The sequence below is a fragment of the Corapipo altera genome, unplaced genomic scaffold (assembly GCF_003945725.1).
Source record: "Corapipo altera isolate COAL_440 unplaced genomic scaffold, ASM394572v1 23, whole genome shotgun sequence".
NCBI classification, from domain to species: Eukaryota; Metazoa; Chordata; class Aves; order Passeriformes; family Pipridae; genus Corapipo; species Corapipo altera.
This window is the reverse complement of record NW_020884878.1, coordinates 10,800,625-10,822,282: the sequence shown is the minus strand read 5'-3', so window position 1 is coordinate 10,822,282 and position 21,658 is coordinate 10,800,625. Positions and strand designations below refer to the sequence as shown.

At 38.2% G+C, this 21,658-nt stretch overlaps 1 protein-coding gene across 12 annotated transcripts in view; it reads left to right on the top strand.

The window, feature by feature from the left end:
* The window catches only part of UNC79 (unc-79 homolog, NALCN channel complex subunit), a 105,645-nt gene that overhangs the window by 31,565 nt on the left and 52,422 nt on the right, over nucleotides 1-21,658 (top strand). For all 12 annotated transcript variants that reach the window (XM_027637905.1, XM_027637904.1, XM_027637893.1 and 9 more), the window contains 15 exons: nucleotides 222-345; nucleotides 1,666-1,806; nucleotides 3,114-3,335; nucleotides 3,923-4,150; nucleotides 5,539-5,680; nucleotides 6,084-6,163; nucleotides 6,243-6,391; nucleotides 7,390-7,547; nucleotides 7,895-8,076; nucleotides 9,329-9,530; nucleotides 11,151-11,330; nucleotides 12,359-12,424; nucleotides 16,661-16,947; nucleotides 19,830-20,012; nucleotides 20,742-20,904. In XM_027637905.1, the coding sequence (XP_027493706.1) occupies nucleotides 222-345; nucleotides 1,666-1,806; nucleotides 3,114-3,335; nucleotides 3,923-4,150; nucleotides 5,539-5,680; nucleotides 6,084-6,163; nucleotides 6,243-6,391; nucleotides 7,390-7,547; nucleotides 7,895-8,076; nucleotides 9,329-9,530; nucleotides 11,151-11,330; nucleotides 12,359-12,424; nucleotides 16,661-16,947; nucleotides 19,830-20,012; nucleotides 20,742-20,904 (2,507 nt within the window). The remainder of the gene's footprint in view (nucleotides 1-221; nucleotides 346-1,665; nucleotides 1,807-3,113; nucleotides 3,336-3,922; nucleotides 4,151-5,538; nucleotides 5,681-6,083; nucleotides 6,164-6,242; nucleotides 6,392-7,389; nucleotides 7,548-7,894; nucleotides 8,077-9,328; nucleotides 9,531-11,150; nucleotides 11,331-12,358; nucleotides 12,425-16,660; nucleotides 16,948-19,829; nucleotides 20,013-20,741; nucleotides 20,905-21,658) is intronic.

The window sequence follows — 21,658 nt, the reverse complement described above, 5'->3', positions numbered from 1 at the left end:
TATTGCTGTCAAATGCAACTGGGCATATTAGATGTGATGTAAATTCTTAAGGTGCGTCACCAAATTCAGAGATGAACTTACACAGTCAGGACAGGTGGTATCAGCAACCTAGCAACCCTGTGGAGGGTGAAAATGCAAGCTTTCTACCAGTTTTCTGTTATGTCTCATATGGTGTGTGCCATCATAACTCAGTGATGATATGTTTTTGTTCTACTTTTCAGCAAAATGTTTGACACTGAACTTTGTCCTCTCCCTTTCTCCATGGAGGAGATGTTTGGCTTTATTAGTTGTCGATTCACAGGATATCCATCCTCTGTGCAAGAGCAAGCATTACTCTGGCTGCATGTAAGTGTCCTCTCTTGATGACTCATGCTGGAAGAGCTTTTAATTTTGAAAAAGAAAAGAAAAAGGAGAGTAAAAAAATGAAGCCACTTAGCCACTTTTCCAGAGTTCATACAATCCTTCTGCTCTTTGCTTAGCTCTTGTGTAAGGATGGTTGGTAGACGGACCCTGAGAAGCTTTGTTACTAACCCATCATGAGCAGTAATCTAGTTGACAGGGTGGTGATCTAGTTGACAAGGTGGGGATCAGTCAGAGGTTGGACTTTATGATCTTGGAGGTCTTTTCCAACCTAAATAATTTTGTGATTCTGTAATAAAATGGAAGGCTGGGAATTTCTTTTACCTCTGAATGCCAGTTGTGTTTTCAGGGTCATTGAGCTGGTTGACTTTTTGACAGCGGAATTTGTTCTGTAGATTCCAAAATTAATTCCAGACTCCAGAAACAGCTGTAGTTGTTCCTGCATATGAAGACCTGAATGAGACTAGCTCTATACCCATCAAGCTTTCTGCTGCTCTGACCCTTTTGCACTATATTTGCCCACAAAACTGGCATTCACCCAATGTTCATATTTTAAAGCTACAGGGATAATCATGTCAGCTGAGAGTGGTGACTTCAAAAGGGGTGTAAAATTTTCCACAGCACCTTGGAATAATACCTGTACTTTTCATTATCGCTTCTTTTCTGCTGAGGCTTATTTTAATTGAGCCTCTGCAAAGACCAATTTACCTGATGACCGTAGCAATTTTCAGGTATACAAGGTTTTCAATTAAAGCATGATATTTTTAGAATTTTCTTGACTTAATAACATTTAATGACAAGTACAAATGAGCTTATATTTTTTCTGAGTGTTGGTGACAAAATAGATTGTGAATATTCTCAGTGATTTGCAAAAAACCATCCCGTTACTATGTTGACACCTATAGGCTACCATTGTGACTGGATTCTTAGAATAAATACAGGAACTCAGTTTTAAGTAGTAATAAATAGAGTAAATAGTTATTCATTCAAGTATTGGTAATCTTCTGCTTTACAGAAATATTTTTGTGGAATAACCTCACATCCCTGTATGGTTTTGTGCATAAAACTGATCTCAAGGTGCACCAAGTGGATGCCAACAAATAATTTGAAAATAACCTATTTTTTACCAGTTTTCTTTTGCCTGGATTCTAACAGAAATCTAAACTTGCACCTCACCTCATTGAATCCCAAAATTAAATACATGGAATTTGCTGAGCTGAGGATTGTATTATAAAGATGCTTATAAAGTAGATGGTGTTTGTGATTAAACTTGAAACTTACTTTTTATTTATTGTCTATCCTCAGGTGTTGTCTGAACTTGACATTGTTGTACCTCTTCAGTTACTAATCAGCATGTTTTCTGATGGAGTTAATTCTGTAAAAGAGTTAGCAAATCAAAGAAAATCGAGAGTCAGTGAACTGGCAGGAAATCTTGCAGCTCGGAGGGTAACTGTTTCTTATCCTGCTTATTTTTTTTGCTTAGAACAGTCTTCCTAATAGAATGCATGTGAAGGATTAAAAAACCATCTTTCAATATGGCAGCATTTGATTAGAAACACTGTAAATTTTGAAAATGGAAGAAAATTGACGTAACTTCACTTAACATCGCTCTATCACATGATCAGTGTAAAGATAATACAGGTAGCAACTTGGTATCTTTTCCAACCTTTTCTGTTCTTTTCACCTTCTATTAATAACTGTCAATGGCAAGTTGTTATGGACAACTGGTCACCCAGAATAATCTTTTGTGTTCTGGTACGAATTTGGTGGGCCCAGGTATGTTTTGGAAGAGTGATGGAACAGAATTATTTCTGTTTCCCAGAATTTTTTTTCCACACCCAAGAGATGCAAAATTTGATCTGAAGTTGCCAAAGGCTTTTGGTCTGAAAGAAAACACATACAACTCTGTAGGCATTACACGTGCTTGGTCTGGCTAACTTCCCGGTAGTTTGGATGAAGTGCTTCAAGGACATCAGGAACAAGATTGCTTGGGAAGATCAGATTCTTTAGATTTAAGGAACTACAGCATCGAGGCAGTTGATGATGCCTTACATGTGGTCTGCCTGTCTTCTGATGTAGCTCTGCAGACAGCTCTCCCACATCTAACCCAGGATCACTTCTAAACTAAGCAGAAAAATTGACTAACTTACTCTCTGGTCTTTCAGACCACACCTGACCTGAAAATAGACCTCATGTGTCATCTACGTGTGTATCTCCCTACAACACCTAGAGCTTCTCAGAGTATTTTAGATGGCCTATTGTGGTGTGGGCATAAATCAGTGCAGACATACACATCTTATTACCATTGCGTCTAGTTCAATTCCAGCTACCTGTACTCTTAGTACAGCCTTAGTTAACACCCTTCTCTTGAGATGGCCTCCTTTATTAGCCTCCTGCTATTAAAATTAGTGTCCATAGATCATGAAGCAGATCATTGTAACCTGATGGCTGCTTTACTGCCTGCACCAGTTTTCTGTTTGGTTTATGATATTAAGATTCCTCCTCAGTAAGAGTAATATAACGAGTGTCAGCCACTTAGCTTAAGAGAATATATACATCTGTGCAGAATATGGTTCTCATACTTCTATCATATTCTATCATTTAGTGGCATTAAGGGACGTGTATATTTTGCAAAACAGCTACAGAAGAGTAAGGCTGTCATAGTTCTTGATATTTTTTCCGTTTTCATATAGAATGGGATTTCTTAAATGTCTAACAGTCATTTGGACATGTTGATTTTTTAATATTTTCAGGTGAGCGTTGCTTCTGACCCTGGGCGCAGAGTTCAGAACAACATGCTGAGTCCTTACCCAAGCCCCTTCCAGAGCCCATTCCGGAGTCCAATACGTAGTCCTTTTCACAGCCCTTTCAAGAACTTCGGACACCCTAGTGGAAAAACAATTGATTTTGACTGTGAAGATGAAGAAATGAATCTTAATTGCTTCATTCTGATGTTTGATCTCATACTGAAACAGGTACTTGCAGAAGAAAAACACCCACATGGAAGGGACACTGAAGTTCTGTAGTCACTTTTGGCTCTCCTTTGATCCTATATTGATTCCCTTTCTGTTCAGGGATGAAGTATAAGACATTTAAATTCCAATACAGCTGTCATCTGCCTTTACCTCTATAGGAGTTATAGGTTCATGTTCATTGAAGTTAAATACTTCCACATTCAGGTTAGACACTAACCTCATAATAGTGAAAGGAACTTCTTGAAGATTTCTACAGACTAGAAGCAGAGGATTGTTGATAGGCTTAGATTAGATACATAATTTTTGTATAGCTAAATTTGGACATTGTGAATCCAAGGGCAAGTGCTTTAGATAACTGTCTCCAGGTAAAATTAGTGTATCCTGTGCTTGAAATTGTCTCTTTAGTTTAGTTGTTGGAGCTCAGGCCTCAACACCAGTGAAAATTTAAAATTTAATATGTTACAGTTTATCTCAAATTCTTCCCAGCACTCTAATATAAAACTAGTAGAAATTTAGGATGAGTCAGACAGTTAGGACTCTGGCTTTTAAATAAATAATAAATCCTTACCATTTTCACTTTCTTTCAGATGGAACTCCAGGATGATGGTGTCACTTTGGGCTTAGAGAACAGCATTTCAAAAGATATAATATCCATCATAAACAATGTATTTCAGGCACCCTGGGGTGGTTCTCACACCTGTCAGAAAGATGAAAAAGCAGTTGAATGTGGCCTGTGCCAGTCCAGCATTCTGTGTTACCAGCTGGGTTTTGAGCTGCTGGAACAGCTTGCTCCAAAGGAAGAAATTAGGCTTGTGGTAAGTAGAGCTGGGAAAGGGTCTGTATTATTGGTGTGCTCAAACTCCTCTTCCTCATTTTTCTCCTTCCATTGTGCTTGAGGGAGCAAAGCTGCACTGACCTTTGGCAGGAAGGATTCAGAAGGTTAAAGCAAATGCCACTGAACTGTAAAATTTAAGTCTGAATTGATTCAATGAACCCAGGGAAGATGACAATATTCATCCACTGTGAACTCTTCCCCTGTAAACATTCAAATGCTGTTTCACTTTGAAAGGTTACTCCTGTGATACTGTCTCTCAAGTATAAATGTAAAATAATCGGTTTAATACTTAGTGCTTTTTGTCTTCTTTTAAAAGCAAAGAGTGGGTACTTTGAAATGATTAATGATTTTGAATGAATCAGTTGTCAAGTGAGCAAGCCTTAGTTGGTGCTTGACCATTGAAAATGCTGAGCATTGTTGAAAAACCAAATGTACTTCAGGTTGTGTATCCAACTTTTCAGACACAAATCTGTACTCTTCAATCGCTAGTCATCATTAAAGTCTTCTGTAGGTTTGCAGAAGAACTAGAGCGTTTTCCTGTGGTGGTGATGGTTTGATGAATTTGTTTTAAGCTGTATGTCTATTATACATAACTGTTCCAACTGATAGTTGAGAAGACAGCATCATTCCACTTATTCTGAGTGCTCATTTGCTGTGACATGATAGTAGCAGATGTTTATTAGTATTTCTTTTTTCAGTGGAGGGCATAGTGATGGCCTTCTAAGTGTAAAAGATTCAGGACTTCATTTGGATGTTTTTGCTAGTAGAAGGTATTGTGCATGTGGTATTCAGTATTTGTGCTAGAAAAATGTTCTCGTGCCTGGTCAGTACAGATTCTCATCTCAAAATTAGCAAGTAGTGCAGTCTTGGATGCTGGAGCATGGTACCACTTCTAGGATCCACTCTGCAATTTACAACATAAATGTCACAACGACAACCTTTAATCCTGAGCTCCTGGCCACTGGCAGAAGTAACTACAGCCTATTCCTTTGTTCAATGTAAAAGTGGTTGAGGTACGTCCTGCCCCTAAGCCTGTAACTCTGCAATCATGTAGGAGATGCCTTGCTCCTGTCTGTTACTCCTTTCATGCAAGGATGACAAACTTGGTGAAACATTGGCTCCGTGACTAGATCCACCTAAGGTCAATATGGATATGCAGTTTCTGTTAAATCCATGTCTGAAACATAGTCTTTCTGTTGGTATGCATTTGCTGATGCAAAATATTAGATAGCAGGTGATTTGAATGCACAAATGTACATGGAACTAAACAATGCCTCATTTGAGCTCAGCTTATCACACCAAATGTAGCTTTAACAGCAGGATATGGACAATATCAAGAAATGAATTTAACCTATTATATTCTTAAAGGAGCCCACAGATAACCTCGAAGATAGTCTTCTGTATACTAGACCTGAGTTTATTATAGGAACTGAAGGAGAAGAGGAAGACAAATCAGCACCAAAACATGGAGAAAATCCAGGAAATCACACAGAGACCACAGAAAATGCTGGTAGGTAGAGGATGAGAAGGTTGAGTATTTCCATAAGGCTTTGAAAGTAATGCTTTACTCATATAGAATACAAGTTTCTGAAGCACTCTTTCAGTTCAATAGTGCACAGTCACTTTTTTATCATGCATTTAATTATTTCAACATATTAATTAAATAAGAAGGCTGTATTTAGGTTGGTAGCATGTATGACTGTCTCTCAGAAAATTGTTAAAAGAAATTTTGACTTTTTGAACATAAAATAGCAAAAACATTGCATGCCAAATTCCATGCTGTTCTAACTTTATTGACTCAGGTTCTGTGGCTAGAATTAATATATCTTTCATAACCTCAACATTCTTTAGTTTCATTTTTAATCCACAGATAAAAGAATTTTAACATTGTCTGTAACTTACATTTTTAACAGCGATAAAAAATGACACAGAAAGAAAGTTTTGTTATCAGCAACTTCCAGTTACCTTGAAGCTCATATACACTATATTGCAGGTAACATTGATTACTTGTTTGTTTGGTTTGAATTGTTGGTGGTGTCATTATGTTGACAGTAATACATCTGCTTACACAGGAAATGTCAAGGTTTGAAGAACCAGACATTCTTTTTAACATGCTGAATTGTCTGAAGATCCTGTGTCTTCATGGGGAATGCCTATATATAGCAAGAAAGGACCATCCACAATTTCTTGCCTATATTCAAGATCACATGCTGATTTCAAGGTAGGTTTTTATTGCATATTGTGTCCTCATACTTTGTTGGTTCTCCAGCTATACATTTGTTGTTAGCATCAAAGAATTTTCAGGTTTAGTATGGAAAATTAACAAGGGTGGTAGGGAAGCATGGAAGGGTTAAGAAACCCATTTAAGAGCTCATTGCACAGGCTAATTAAGACATTAGAAATGAAGCCAAGGTACCCTGCGTTGTCCATCATGGCTACTCTGTCATGCACCATTTGTTTTGAATAATAGCATTATGTGAGACTGAGGTATCTTCCCTGACTCTACAACATAAAATAAAATACGATGTAGAGACAGGTACATGGTTTATAGGACTTTAACATTAAAGCTGAGAGAACAACAGTATTGCACCTTATTTTTATGAGAAAAAGGAAGATTTTTCATTTAGAATCAGAGCGAATTGGATTAAAATCTGTGCATTTTAAGATTCTCTTTGGAGAAAGGGACTTTACAGAAAACTAGCTGAATAAACATCAGCATATAATCTTCTAAAATAGTGTGTTCATCACCACTTACAGCTGCTCTGTATCAATTTCACTGAGCATCTCCTGAGGCTGTAAGGTTTCAGCAGACTAGAGAATCTGTTCTGAATCTAGATACCAGCAAATTGTGAACACGCAACATCTTAGTTATTCGTTGTGCCGGGACAGTTCATGTGGCTTATGTTCTGAAGCTGGTCATGCTGAAACTCCTAATTCATAGGACAGTTTATGTTCCATGGTAGTTGCCTTGAGTTAGGCAACCTCTTTTAAAATTTGAAGTGTTTCAAAGTAAGGAATATTTAAACCTGGATTTTCCAGAAAAACTGCTCAAGTTGAAGATTTCCAAGTAGCTCTGTTTTCCTACAAGCCGCTCTGTAGAATTCACGTAAGTCTCTAGGATGGCTCACGAAGATTTTCATGAAAAGTGCATTACATTTAGAAGAAAGGATATAAAGGGAGTGTTTTTATAAGCAGGTTTGCTCTTTTTTGTCTTTCCAGTTTATGGGGAGTTGTGAAGTCTGAGTTCTCTCAGCTTTCTTCCCTGGCAGTCCCACTTCTTCTTCATGCACTTTCGCTTCCCCATGGAGCTGACATTTTCTGGACAATCATAAACAGCAATTTCAACAGCAAAGATTGGAAGATGAGATTCGAAGCAGGTAGGCCTGAGGAATGTACTCTATTTTCTCTTTGTTACTTCTCTGAAGAGGTAGAACTTTCTCTGCTGTAACTGAGGAGACCAGTAATAGATGATGATCTTTTTGCTGCTATGGAGAGTTTTGAAGATAGTCTGTTGCAAAACTATGGCACAACAGTGCTATAGAATAGAGGAGAGCATGAAACATTTTGGGTAATAAAAACAAAATTACAACTCTCGCTAGCTATTTTTGTTGTTACTTTCTCAACTCGGCATGTTTCTAGGAAAGTTCTATTCATCGATACATAAAGAAGCCATTGCCTAAATGAATATGTCTCTTTTCTTTGTCTGGGTACGTGATGGCTACAGTGGAGAAGGTAGCTGTTTTGTGCAGATTTTTGGATATTCACTCTGTGACAAAAAACCACCTACTGAAGTACTCCTTAGCTCATGCATTCTGCTGTTTCCTGACTGCTGTGGAAGATGTCAACCCAGCAGTAGCTACAAGAGCTGGGTTATTACTTGACACCATAAAGAGACCAGCTTTACAGGTGGGTGCATTACATGGGAAAAAGTACATTCAAACAGGAAACTGGGTTTTCACCTGAAGTTCAGATGTACAGCATCACAGTCACTGCTAATACATCTTTAGGCAAGCGTTATAGGTCTTGGTCATTGACATAGGCACAAAATAGCCAAGGGAAATGGTACTGCCCTACCCCCAACTTAGAATCATGGAGTTGTTTACATTGGAAAAGACCTTTTAAAGATCATCTAGTCCAACCATAAATACTTTGATGACTGCAGAGGATACTATTGCGTTTGAAGTGGTTGTAAAAAGCTGTAAATATTTTTTATTACTTTAAAATAATTTGATATTTTTCAATTAAAAATACATTTTTAAGTCTTATGACACCCTGCTGAGCTCACAATGAGAAAATATATTTGAGCAAAACCAAACATGGCCTTGATCTTCAAGAAATTTACCTAGACATGTCATTTTGTCATGTGAGAGAACCTGTCAATCCGAATTCTCATGATTAAAACTAAATGGATTATGAGAGAGAGATAAGCAAGATAAATAAATCTCATAGTACACGGTTCAGTTCTAGTTCTGTGGAGAATAGAATGAATATGTATTTTGAAACGTTCAGTTTTGCTGCCTGTAAGAAGTTGTTAATATTTACTAGTTTTATTCCATTTGGTACCTTTTCAAAATAGTTTCCAGAGAACTTGAATTCAGTGAGACTGTTACCAGTATACCACACTTCCATATTTAATGTGAGCTTTCTTCTCAAAGTTAAGTCTTGACACTAGAGCCGAAATTCTAGTGCAAGTAGTGTACAGAAGAATTTTGAGGCAAAGTGCCTCTGATACACTTCACCGTGTAATTTTTCTTCCTCTATTTGGGCTTGATGATTCATTCTTTTTATAATTAAGGGCTTGATTCGGTTACCTGAATGTAAGGTTTTTCTCAAGCAGGGGTGTATGAGCAAAGTACTTTGATATTGTGTACCAAATGTTCAGTAGGACAGAACTTTGCCTGCACCTTTACATTCCTCAAAGTCCTAGCAAATTCTACATTCTAAATATGATGTTCATTTATCTCCTTATTTACCTTACTTTCCTGTTGATATCAATAGCATTAATTCTGACTTAAAGGACTTGATAGAAAAAAGGAGCTAAATCTTTATCCTATACTAATTGGCAGGAGTTGTGACCTTTCACCTCCTTTTGCTTTAAAATATCCTGAAAAGACTTCATATCTCACTTCTATGTTATTTTTTTTGTTTCCCTCTATAGGGTCTCTGCCTCTGCCTTGATTTCCAGTTTGACACAGTAGTCAAGGACAGGCCCACAATTCTTAGTAAGCTTTTGCTACTTCATTTTTTAAAAGCAGACATTCCAGCTTTGAGCTGGGAGTTCTTTGTGAATCGCTTTGAGACCCTGTCTCTGGAAGCACAGCTTCATCTGGACTGCAACAAAGAATTCCCTTTCCCAACAAGTAAGCAGAATCGAAATCAATCTGATCTCCTTTTATCATGTTCTGGAATTTAATCTTCCTGCAAGGGTCTGAGAGACTTGTAGGTATCACATGTATAAATTCTCTGAAATTAAGTAATCTTTCAGGCCAAAAGAAAATAAATCAAAGTGAGGATTTTTTGACTGCCCAACTACGGATTAAGCTATAGTCTTTTGCACCTTTGGGCATCATGTTTTGTTCTCCCTAGCATGTGATTGCCAGCCTTGGTTGAAATGCAGTCTGGTTCTATCATCAACTACAACCTGCATTAACCCACCTGTTCTACTGTAGCTGTTCTTATGCTGTCAAGTTCACTGTTTTCGAAGTCCTAAATTGTACCTGACCCTGTTCTGTGGTGGTCTGTCTAAACTCAGCCCTAGGAGCTGTATGATCCTCAAAAAACCCCCAGTGTATGTGGCATAACACAAGAGGCACGTGGACTCCTGGAACCAGTGTTCAGTTAACTATTCTTGCAGTGATAAATGTATGTAAATGTTTATCCTGTTCATACTTGGTTTCTTGATGAGATACCATGTCTCCTTACATTCACTAGGAGGGGACTAAAAAATAATTCATGCATGATTGTTTAGCATTTAGAGTAATTGAAAATTTCCTAACACAAGTGGTGGCCCATAAGGAAGATCTATTTCCATCTAATTTTCTTGGAGGAGGTGGGAACAGCTGTTTGAACAGCATGTGCTCCCTCAGCAGCCTAATGCCTCCTCCTACATTTGCATGAAGCCCAATGCTTGAAAATTCCTGGGTGCTGCTGCACAGGAGAGGGGTGGAACTGCAAATGTATTTTCTTCTCCGTATATTAGTAGCTTAACCCAATCCTGGGAACTGCTGATGTGGCCTGAGGAGGGAATCTTGACACTGTTTTCTAGCATCTCTAGCTGCAAGTGTGGGGTCATATCTTTAAATATGTGTATTTGGGAGTTATTTAAATTATGCAAAAGATAATTTTTAGATTTCTTTTTAACCTTCTCTTTGCCATTTCAAAGAGTGGTGCAAAGGATGGGCTCACTGGCTTCAGTCACTCAGATCAATAAACTCAAGGGGTTTCAGTGCACTCTAGACGTAAGTATGGAAAAGTATTGGTGACCACATTAAGACATGCAGTGATGCTGCTGGTAACACCACTGTAACTGCATAATGAACACTCACAGGTTTTTTGTTCATATACAGGACGGTAGGTGTAGGCAGGACCAGAGGTCAGTGAGGCAAGACTAGAGGCCAAATTTGTGTATGAGTGCACTAAATGTGATCTGTACTCGTGATATTTTTGCCATTTTAAGTAGGGTGCATCTCATATTCCCTTAGCCTGAAATTCAGGTTTTGATTTTAAGAAGCTGTTTTTATCCAATCTCTAAAGAAGAAAGTAACAGCAAAATTTTTTAACATAGTTATGCCATTTGGGGTTTTATGGATTTCAGAATGAGAGCATGCAAATGAGTACCTTGCAGGTGGACCCCTTGAGCCCATATGAAGCTTTCTTGACTGGAGTGGGACCTGGGGCCCAGTTGCATTAGGCACTTGGCAGCGCTGGGGCCTCACCATGCTGTGGAATGAATCCTAACTTGGTCAATTGCATTTGCAAAGCTATCACTGCTGTCCGGACAAATGTCGCCAACCTCAGTGATGCAGCAATGTGGAAGATCAAGAGGGCTCGTTTCGCGCGTAACCGTCAGAAGAGTGTGCGCTCCCTGAGGGACAGTGTGAAGGGACCAGCGGAGTCAAAGAGAGCACTCTCCCTTCCAGAAACCTTAACCACCAAAATTCGTTGAGTATCTATTTACGTTTTTGTGACACACCTCCGTCTTCTCCCTTAGGATCGTATCCTATTTATGGGTACACATTGGAGCTGCCAATATTTATCCAATTGGATAGCATATTTAGGTTTCTGACTGTTTTGGGCATTATTCAGATAATGACAAGTTAGTGAGTTTGACAAAGAACATAGACAGACATTATGTCTATGCTGTGTTTGTTTAAAATGACATAACAAAATGCTCCAAGACTAGTTTGTATATAGATCTTTATTTGTGGCTAAAACACACCAGTTTTGTCTTAAATAGAAGCAGTGTTTACAGGAAAATTAATTTGTTACTAATTTATCTATTATTTGTAATTATTAATCAGTGCATGCAGTATATGGTAGACATGTAAAATCAACTTTTAATGTCTCAAATGAATTTTTGGATATACTCAGAATGCTTTTGTTAAGAAAACAATGTCAATGCAGCACATCCTTCCTGCTAGCTTCTATAGGAGGATGTAGGTGCAGGAAAACCATAGGCCTATATGGAGTGCCATGCAGATACCTTTCCAAGCAGAAATAAAGTTCAACCATTCTCATTTAGAGAATTTTACGAACACAAATTAGTGTTTATATTCAAATTGGACCTCTCATGTTGCTCTTACCCATATAAAAGGATGATAAAACTTTCAAACTTGGTGCTAGTAAACTATTAAGTTACAAAGTAATTTTTCTTCCAACACTCCCTCTGCCCTCGAATATTTTGGGATTCTTAGGTAATCCTGCTTGACCAATTATCGATCCTGCACATGGACTCCTGTGTGATAACTCTTCTAACAGCAAAATTAAATGATGGAGAAAGTTAGAGTTATAGAACATGGTGCACAAAACCTGTAGGGCACAGAAGAGACACATTCCAAGCAATTACACTCACTGCCTGACAACAGCGCCATGAGTAAATGGCACATAAATATGCTAGCACTGAATATATGCTAAGTGTAAGATGTCAGTGCTGCCTTATTAAACAGAGTTGCTCTTGTTTTTTTTAAAGCTGTGAGCTTGACCAGACATGAGCAGTCTGCACCAGCACTTGGAGGAACACCAGAGCAAACACCAGGTGGGTTTGACAAGGGAGGTGTGTTTTGATGGAACAGGAAAAGGAAGGCTCTAACTCTGACTCTCTTGCTGAATCATGAGATAAACTTACACAAGATGGAAGTTGTCTAAGTGGCACAGTGAATCACATCTCAGCATGGTTCCAAAAAGTGTAAATTGAAGCTTTGCTCACAGTCTATACTGAAAACTGCCTCCAGTTGTAAACAGTACTTCAGAGTTGGGAGGAGGTTATTCAGAGGCAGTCAGCTATGCCAGCAGTGCCTCACCTTCCTGTGTTTCATTGTCCACAAGTAAATCTTTAGTAAACTGGCCCTGTGGGTCACCTATGTTGAGCCTGATCTTTGACTGTCAGGTTTTACAGACAGCTTTTGCTTGTCAGTACCGTAAATAACACTTATCTCTTCTGTATGCTTACAGACATCTTAAGTCCTTTGTTTTGTATTAAGTGACATTTTGTGAAGATGTCACCCTTCTGTCAGGCATCTGTAGAACAGATAGCTCAGTAGGGTCCAAGTAATCTCTTATGTAATTGTGACTACTGGCAGTTCTTGCTTTGAGTGCTGTGTAGACTGACAATTTGGAAATGAAAAAGTCTCAGATTCAAATCTTTTCATGCTCCTTCTTCAAGACTTGGATACTTCCAACAGATGCAAATTCAGAATCAGAACATACCAGTTTATTGGGCGATCAGCTGAAAGGAAGATATCTTGTCAGTGTGGGTGCTGACTAAGCTGAGAAATGGAATAGTAGAGCTTCTGAATTAGTGGTATATAGCCCTGTTCTCCTAGCCCAGTGAGAGCTGCAAGTCAACCAGTTTCTTACAGAACTGGTGGGTTGTCACAGGCTCATAGAAGGAACAAGTGAAATAATGGTGTGATGAATAGATGTGTCAGTGAATGACTGTTCTTCACTTAATGGCACCAGTCACCTGGTATGTACTGGGCTTAAAGGAACTTGTCATATAAAGAGTGTCGGTCTCACAGTAGGCATTGTTAGCCATTGTGATTTTATTAGATGTATTCCGGTATTTTGAACCTTCACTTTCCATGCTCAGGCTCTCTTCTGCCTCTTAATCACCTGAGGTTCAAATGAAATTTCCACTAAAAATGTATATATAAAAGAAGTTGCATGTAGCTAGTAACTACTGATCTGAAGTCTGATGATATGATTCAGAATATCACAGATGATTTGGGAACTAGGAGACAAGTGACTGTCCCTCTCCTCCTGCCCAGTATTTATTATTTCTTTCTGAAATAAATAAATAAATTCTTGTAAAAAATTATTTTAAGGTTTGACTCATTGTTTTTAACACTGCATTGGCAGTACTGAGCATATCTGATTCAGCTAAGGAACTGACTGACTCCTGAACAGAGGCTCTACATCTGTTGTAGAAAAACATTTGTTTTACACTTATCACTTGAATGAACTAGTCCTCGTGCTGGTCTGTTCTTTCTAGATCTAAAACTGTCATTCTTGCACAGTCCAAATGCAAGCTGAGTTCTGCGTGCATTTTGTATGCATTGAACACCAGGATCATGTATTTGTTCCTGTATCCTCTACCTGTATCCTGGACAGTCACTGAGAGAGTTCAGCCTAGAGGAGACTGAGGGGAGACCTCATTGTGATCTACAACTTCCTTGTGAGAGGAGGAGGAGGGGCAGCCACTGATCTCTGTGGTGACCGGTGACAGAACCCAGGGAATGGCCTGAAGTTGTGTCAGGGGAGGATTAGGTTGGATATGAGAAAGAGGTTCTTCACCCAGCAGGTGGTTGGATGCTGGAACAGGCTCCCCAGGGAAGTGATTACAGCACCAAGCCTGACAGAGTTCAAGAAGTGTTTGGATGATACTCTCAGGCACACTCTTGGGAGCAAGGCCAGGAGCTGGACTCGATGATCCTGGATCATCGAGGTCCCATCCTGGACCCACTCGATGACCATGGGTCCCTTCCAACTCAGAATATTCTGTGATTCTGTAAAGTAAAATGTCAGGAAAAGTCCTGGGAAGTCTTTGTTAGCTAGTGTTAGTATTATGAAATACTGGCAAAATTGAGCATTTTGTCACTGAGCTTCTAAATTATATTGTTCAGCAAGTGAAAGTAAAATGGATTAATCTTTTCGGATTAATTACTCATGGAGTTCTGTTTGGAGAACCAGGATTTATTTAGAGCTCAGTGATCCTTTTCCTCACTTCATCTTATCTCCTTCTTTGTTTTCTTGAAAATATCACAACATGTTAAAGAGATGAAAATAAATAGGGCTAATTAAAACAGATCTAATGTCATCCTTAAAAATTATGTCTTTATGATACAATTTCATGGAAAATTTTAACCTGGGTGTAATATGTGGAAATATTATTTCTCAGTTGATGTCCACAAAGCTAAGGTTATTTACTACGTGCATTTTTAATGTGCTTCTGAAAATGGTACTTGCTTTATTTCTCATTCAAATTATTTCAGATTTCATTGTTTTTGCATCTGCAAATCTTGGTCCAGCAAAAGCTTGGGTAGAGAATTTTCATTTTGAGGGAAGGTTTCAGTAAATAAAAAATCCCAGTGAAAACTGTCTGGAACAAAAAATATCGTATAACATGAAGTTCATAGTTTCTTTTTACCAAAATGAGACCAGGAAAGGAAAGTTATTCTTAATAGATGTGGATCTGAAAATTGCACAACCCCCCGCCCAGTGGAATGACAGTTTTCATTTTCACCTGTCATAGAAATAACAACCTTCTCCCATGCTCTGCAAAACAGCGAATCAAACAAACCCCTTTGCTCACCCACCAGTAAAAAATGTAAAATATTTTACCATTATTCAAAAAACTAACAGACACTGCAGTTTGTCTAGTGAAGATGCAGTTGTACCAGCAAAGGAGTCCCTTGTCAGAATAGCATATTACATTGAGAATATCGGTAAATTAGAATATTAAAATAATTTTTAGTATTTACTATAAATATATAGCTATGAATGTACATAAAACCTAGGGCATGTAAGTAACTTTAACAGACTAAGTGGATGTTAAATGCTGACTAGTAACCCTAACACAGATGCAGGAGCCATTTTAAGATTATACTTTGAGTAATCTTGCTTGTTTAATTTTCAAATTAGTGTTTTTGCAAAAGTAAGGACTATGTCTGGTAGTTGAAAGGATTTACGCTTGAAATGAAAACAAGCAGATCGCTTTATAATTCTGCTTCATACCAGCTTCCTTTATCTCAGTTATTCACTGTCAGACAGATTTTAACCATGGATCAGAATATACATCAGAATACATTTTAGTAACTAATTTAGTAATTAATTTTAATTATTCAGTTATAGTGATTAATGAACAAACTAAAATTAATGGTGCAATAAAAAAATTAATGTTCATGTATTGCCCTGTTTTGATGCTGTCAAAATATTTCTTTTGTTCCCTTTGTTGATCAATACAATGAAAAGTTTTTAATTTATTTTGCATGTAATGCATATATAATGCATTTTATTTATACAAAAATATTTAAGTTTCTCTTTTAAAATAGAACACTGTGGACTAACATACTTTACTGTTATTTGACTATGGATTTATTCAGAATTATTTAATAAAAAGAGTTGTATCAACTGTTGTGTGAAATGATTTCTGTTTTTTCATTCCTAGTGTTACTACCATGTAGAGCTTTAGAAACAGCTAAGCACTAAAAAAAGGCTTCATACATAGGGTGAAATGGAAGAGAATAATTTCAAAGGGAATTGCTAGAAAATTCTATTAATCATACATGGTTTTAAGAGTGACTGGAAATACTATATTTTAAAAAAAAATTAAAATACAAGAATGAAAACACTTGCCCAGTTGGCAACTGTTATTTGCAGTGTGTCTGTTTTGGGTAGTGACAGCCAGCATCCAAGCCTTCCTGTGCTTTGTAAGTAGCCTCTTGTCTTTAGCATTATCATATTCCTGTGGAAAGTACTACAGATTGATTATTTCCATTCAGAGTTTATAAACCAAATCTTAAGGTTCTACTCTGGGAAAAAGTCACCAATGTTTTCACATAATACATAGTGTCCTAAGAACTAATAAATGATAATAGTGCCTATGTTTTGGTCCAGGTTATTTAAGTGAAATACAGATTCAATGCTGAAAGGGAAAGTCTTCATTCTTTGTTTAATCATTATTTGGTAGAATTTTTCATATTTCCTACCTGTATTCTGTACCCCATTTATAGTGTTACTCAGTGTCTGATTCCAGTCTCTCTTGTGCTGATAGGACAACCCTCCCCAGAGAATGATAATACGATAAAAGACCTGCTGCCAGAGGATGCTGGGATTGATCACCAGACTGTGCACCAGCTCATTACGGTGCTAATGAAGTTCATGGCAAAGGATGAGAGCAGCGCCGAGTCAGACATCAGCAGTGCTAAAGCTTTCAACACAGTCAAGCGCCATCTGTACGTCCTGCTTGGCTATGATCAGCAGGAAGGATGCTTCATGATTGCACCGCAAAAAATGCGTGTTTCAACATGCTTTAATGCCTTTATTGCTGGAATAGCACAGGTAGGTGAAGGCACTTAACTACTTTTTGCCTCTATTGCTTATTGCCTGTTGTTGAAATGGTGGTAGCACAGCGTTCTTTGTAGCAAAATAATGGCTAAATGTGTTAATCTGACTTAAAACTTCAAGACCTATTCTGTTGGTGAAAGAATTTCTACTTTCTACTAGTAGTCTAAACTTGCTGCCTCATTGGCATAGGGATAATGGTTTTGTGTGCATGGAGGCATGCAAATACTATTACTGTATGAAAAATTAGTGACTGCTTCAGACCTCTTTGCCTTCTTTCACTAGCCTGTGAACGCCTTACTTTCCTCCTGTGTATTTCCTCCTTTCCTCTTCAGGAAGACCTGGGACCCATGTGTTCTTGCTTGTTTCCCTGCGTGAGTGATCTGTAAACTCTTGAACATTCTTCACTTTGTAGGAGGCTCATTTTTCTTCCAGTATTTTCTCTTTTCCCTTTCCTAGGAAGTGGCATCACCATGATGAACTTTTGCCTACAGTGCTATGATAAATGACCAAGCACATCTTTGCCTTGTACCTTCTTTCTCCATCTTGTAAGGAGGACCATAATTTTCTACCTCACAAGGCTCTTCTAAGGCTCAATTAATTCTTAGTCATAGCAAGTGCGTGGTACTGGGCTGAAAAATATTTCACACTTATAGAGTATTATTTGCAATGAAGCATTATCATGGCTTCAATGCTTTTTCCTTATCACAGACTCTTATAAAGGATTACCTTAGGGGAACAAGAGGGTTTTGATTTCAGATGTCCACTGTAACCTTCAAATTTCAGTGATCATAGTTGACCTGATTTTCATAAGTACTGCTTACTGCAACTGTAAATATCATCGCCTGCCTTTCTCTTCCACTTTTAAAACATCTCATGATAGCTGAATTCACCATTTCTGTTTAAAAGCTTCATAATTGAATCCTAGTTCCTCTGACGTCAAATGGAGTTTGAGAACTTCAGTAGGCCAGGATTTTTTTCTGTGCAGCAGACATCAATATTTTAGTTTATATTTTAGGGGAATTTGTTTCTTAGCTATAGGGCTGCTTAGTGTTGGGAATCACCTTTACTGCAAGAGAAATGCTCTTTGCAATCTGAAGATGTGTTTCCGCAATGTAAAGTCAATACTGAGCTCCTAAGAGATCTATTTCAGTTTTAGTTCCTGCTGAAGTCATAAATACTTGCTTTCCCCGCCAGCTCCACAAAGGTTGGGATTGGGTTGGCTTGCTGGTTCGTTGATTTTGATTCAAAGCTTGGTTGGAATCGCCAGTTCAAGAAAAAAAAAGTCCAATATCTCTTAGTATTTTTCATCATAAAATCTGAGTATTTTGAACTGCTGAAGACATAACCCGCCTATTTCTCCCCCTGGCAGCCCAAGCTGCCTGTTTGGCGCTGGCCGCCAGTGCGGTGCTGCCCCACGTGGTGGCGCTGCTGCGCAGGCCTGGCCCAGCATCCATCCCAAATCTCCCTGTGACAGCTTAAAAAGTGGGTCTGCTCAGCCTGAGACGTTTGCATTACAGTACGTACTGTGCGTTAAGGCAGCGCTCTATCTTCTTTGTATGGATGAGTTTTTCCTAACCGTGCTCTGTAACTATCACAAGTTACATAGGCACTGCAGTGTAGGACCAAATTCGGTGATTATATATCATATATTCAACAGGCTCGCCCTACATGGAAAGGCATGGGATTCATCTCTTTAGCTTTGTGTGCACGCAACACAAATATTTGAGACAGCTGCACATCGAACTGGAGAATTTTATGTGGAAAAACTAGTCATCTTGTTTAGAGAGAACTTGAGACATGAGTTTAGTGTTTGTAAATTAGGCTCATCCCCTTGTTCCAATGAAAAACAAAACAATTACAGACTGTCTGTTTAAATGTACAGAGCTCCTGATAAAATGTACTTAGTCCACTGAAACTGCAGGGACATGTTAGATCTTGGGGTTGTGCTGGACTTCGTTTGGCCTGTTGTTACATCTTCCCAGGTGTCAACCACTGTAGGTCAGCATCAGAGACGAGAGCTTTGTGGATCCTTGTTAGCATCTAGTTTAACTGCTGATTTCAGGGTGTGTGATTTTAAAAATAGCTAATGTTGCAATGCTAATGGGAAGATTATGAAAAATAGCAATGCAGTTTCAGTCGAAAGCACAGTTGTGCCAGGGTAGTGGGAATATGTGGTCTTACTGCACCTAACGATCAGGATTCAAACCTCTAGGGCAGACCCCAAATAGCATGATGCTCTTCAAAGTTCATGGAAGGCAAGGCATATGAGTAGCAGTAATCACAGCAACCTGTCTGGGGCCACTTAAGATTGATGAGTATTTTATTTAAAGCAAGATATTTTTCATTCACTTTATTCTTGGATCCTTTAGAATTTTTATGCTTAGACTTCCCACATAACACAGTGGACACACTCTTACCTTTGCTATGGTGGAGAGTGGGATTCTAGTGTCATTACCTAGTTCCAGAACCTGGGGCTTAAACATCTAATGTGGCAAGCCTGTTGAGAAAAAAATAGAAAACAGCTGCATCCTATCTGTTAAACATGGGATATACATGATATGGTTTTGTGTGTTGAAGTATGATCAGCTTGTGCTATAATACAGGGCTATCCCAGCATAATATACTTTATGAAATTGCCAGTGTATGTTAGGATTTAGACTGTACTGGATGAAAGGCTTTCAGAACACATTTTCTTTTGTTTAATTTTGCCTATCTAGCTAAAATGAGAAGATGGCAAACTCGCAGAAAGCTTCTAACTGGTAGTGAGGCTTCCTTAAAACTGTCCATTTCTTTTCACTTAACTAGGACCTCAAGTGTATTATTTTTCAACATAAGTGGATTTGGTTTTGGTGAGGTAACTCCTGTACTCTTTTCAGGTGATGGACTATAACATTAACCTGGGAAAACACCTTCTTCCCTTGGTGGTGCAGGTGTTGAAATATTGCACGTGTCCTCAGCTAAGGCATTACTTTCAACAGCCTCCTCGCTGCTCCCTCTGGTCCCTCAAACCTCACATTCGGCAGATGTGGTTAAAGGCTTTGCTCGTTATTCTCTATAAGGTGAGTGGTCTTAAAAAGAAGCTGTCCACAGAAAAAATTACGCTTCAATTTAAAATTTGTTACAGGGAACACCTAAATGTACAGCAAGTGAAAGGAACTGTAAAGAACACTTTTCTTTTATATGCTTACTTACTGCATTTAATTTTAATGTCTGAAATAGTTAGGCTTTCTTCTGTGCTACTGACTTCATCTATGCTTCTGCAGTGTATATTGTCTTTTGTGTGTTTACCTGAGAAAGAAAAGTATGAATTTGAAAATAGGAAAATGATGTATGAAATTCCAGTGAGAAGTATTTTGAGTAACTTAAAATTAGTTTTGAAAAATTAGTAACTTTAAATGGGGGAGTGTGTCAGTTTAACAGCTTGTATTCTTTAGCTGAGTGATGCTTTTAGGAAGTGTTGTTAAATGGTAATGTGTCTATGCACTGAAATGGGGCTGTGAGTACTTTTGAGGTGCTTAACAAATTTCTAGGAAGTCTGTAGGGTATACAAGGAAGTGGAGACACTAAATGTTACTAATATGGACTTTTAATATTTTATTAAAATAATTCTGTGTACAAAGCTGACAACAGTCCTGCTTCTCATGGTGTAATTGTGAATGTATGATGAAAGGAAGGCGAAGGGCATCCAGCTGACCATATTCTTGTAATATTTCTATTTTACTGCCTAAATGTTTATCCAAGGAGAAAAGTTAGTTTTTAAGCTGAAGTTTTTCTCTTTCGCTGAACAGTACCCCTACAGAGACTGTGAAATCAGCAAGATTGTACTGCACCTAATCCACATCACAGTCAATACCCTCAACGCTCAGTATCACAGCTGCAAGCCCCATGCAACTGCTGGTCCTTTGTATAGTGACAACAGTAACATAAGCCGATACAGTGAGAAGGAGAAAGGTACTTTTAACACTGATTTGTATGATAGTCATTGATTTAATTCGTTAAATCTTGCAGTTGTTGTAGAAATGGGTAAATACGGTCTAAACCTTAGAACATAATACTCAGAATTAAGTCTGAAGTGTGACTTTTATGACCAGCTATAGCCACCTACAGTAAAAGACATTCACAGTTGCTCCTTAGGTTGAGATGTCTCACATCTCTTGGGGGGAGTGTATCTTAAACTTAGTAGTTCAGTCATCATGATAGTGATGATAGTTCTTAGCCTTTTCCATGACAATGCTAACTGACCATGTTCACATGCAAGGTGTGCAACCAGCCTAATGCCACATTCTGATTTTACATTGTCATGACTTGGAATCATAGCAAGAAAAGAGAAAATTATCAATTCAGTCTATAGTTTGCTTTTCTCTGTTAAAGGAGCTGAAGTTGACTAGCTTAATGCAAATGTATTTGTGAATGTCTAAGGGCAGAAGAGAATGGTTCAACCCCTTGAGTCAGTGTTTGATTGTTAACTCTATGTGCTTGCAAAGGTGCTCTCATGATGTGAGCTGGTGTAAGCTTGGGCCTTGAAGTCACATGGTGTCACTGAGTGTAACTCCTTACAATTGTGAGGTTTATTACATGGTAAGTGTTAGTGATCAAAAGGTTTTATCAGGTTTAGCAGGTTCTTTTGATGATAATCTATAGCTGCTTTTCAGCTATTTTGCCTTTTAGCTGCTTGTCTGTGATTTACATCCTCCTTCTCAAACAG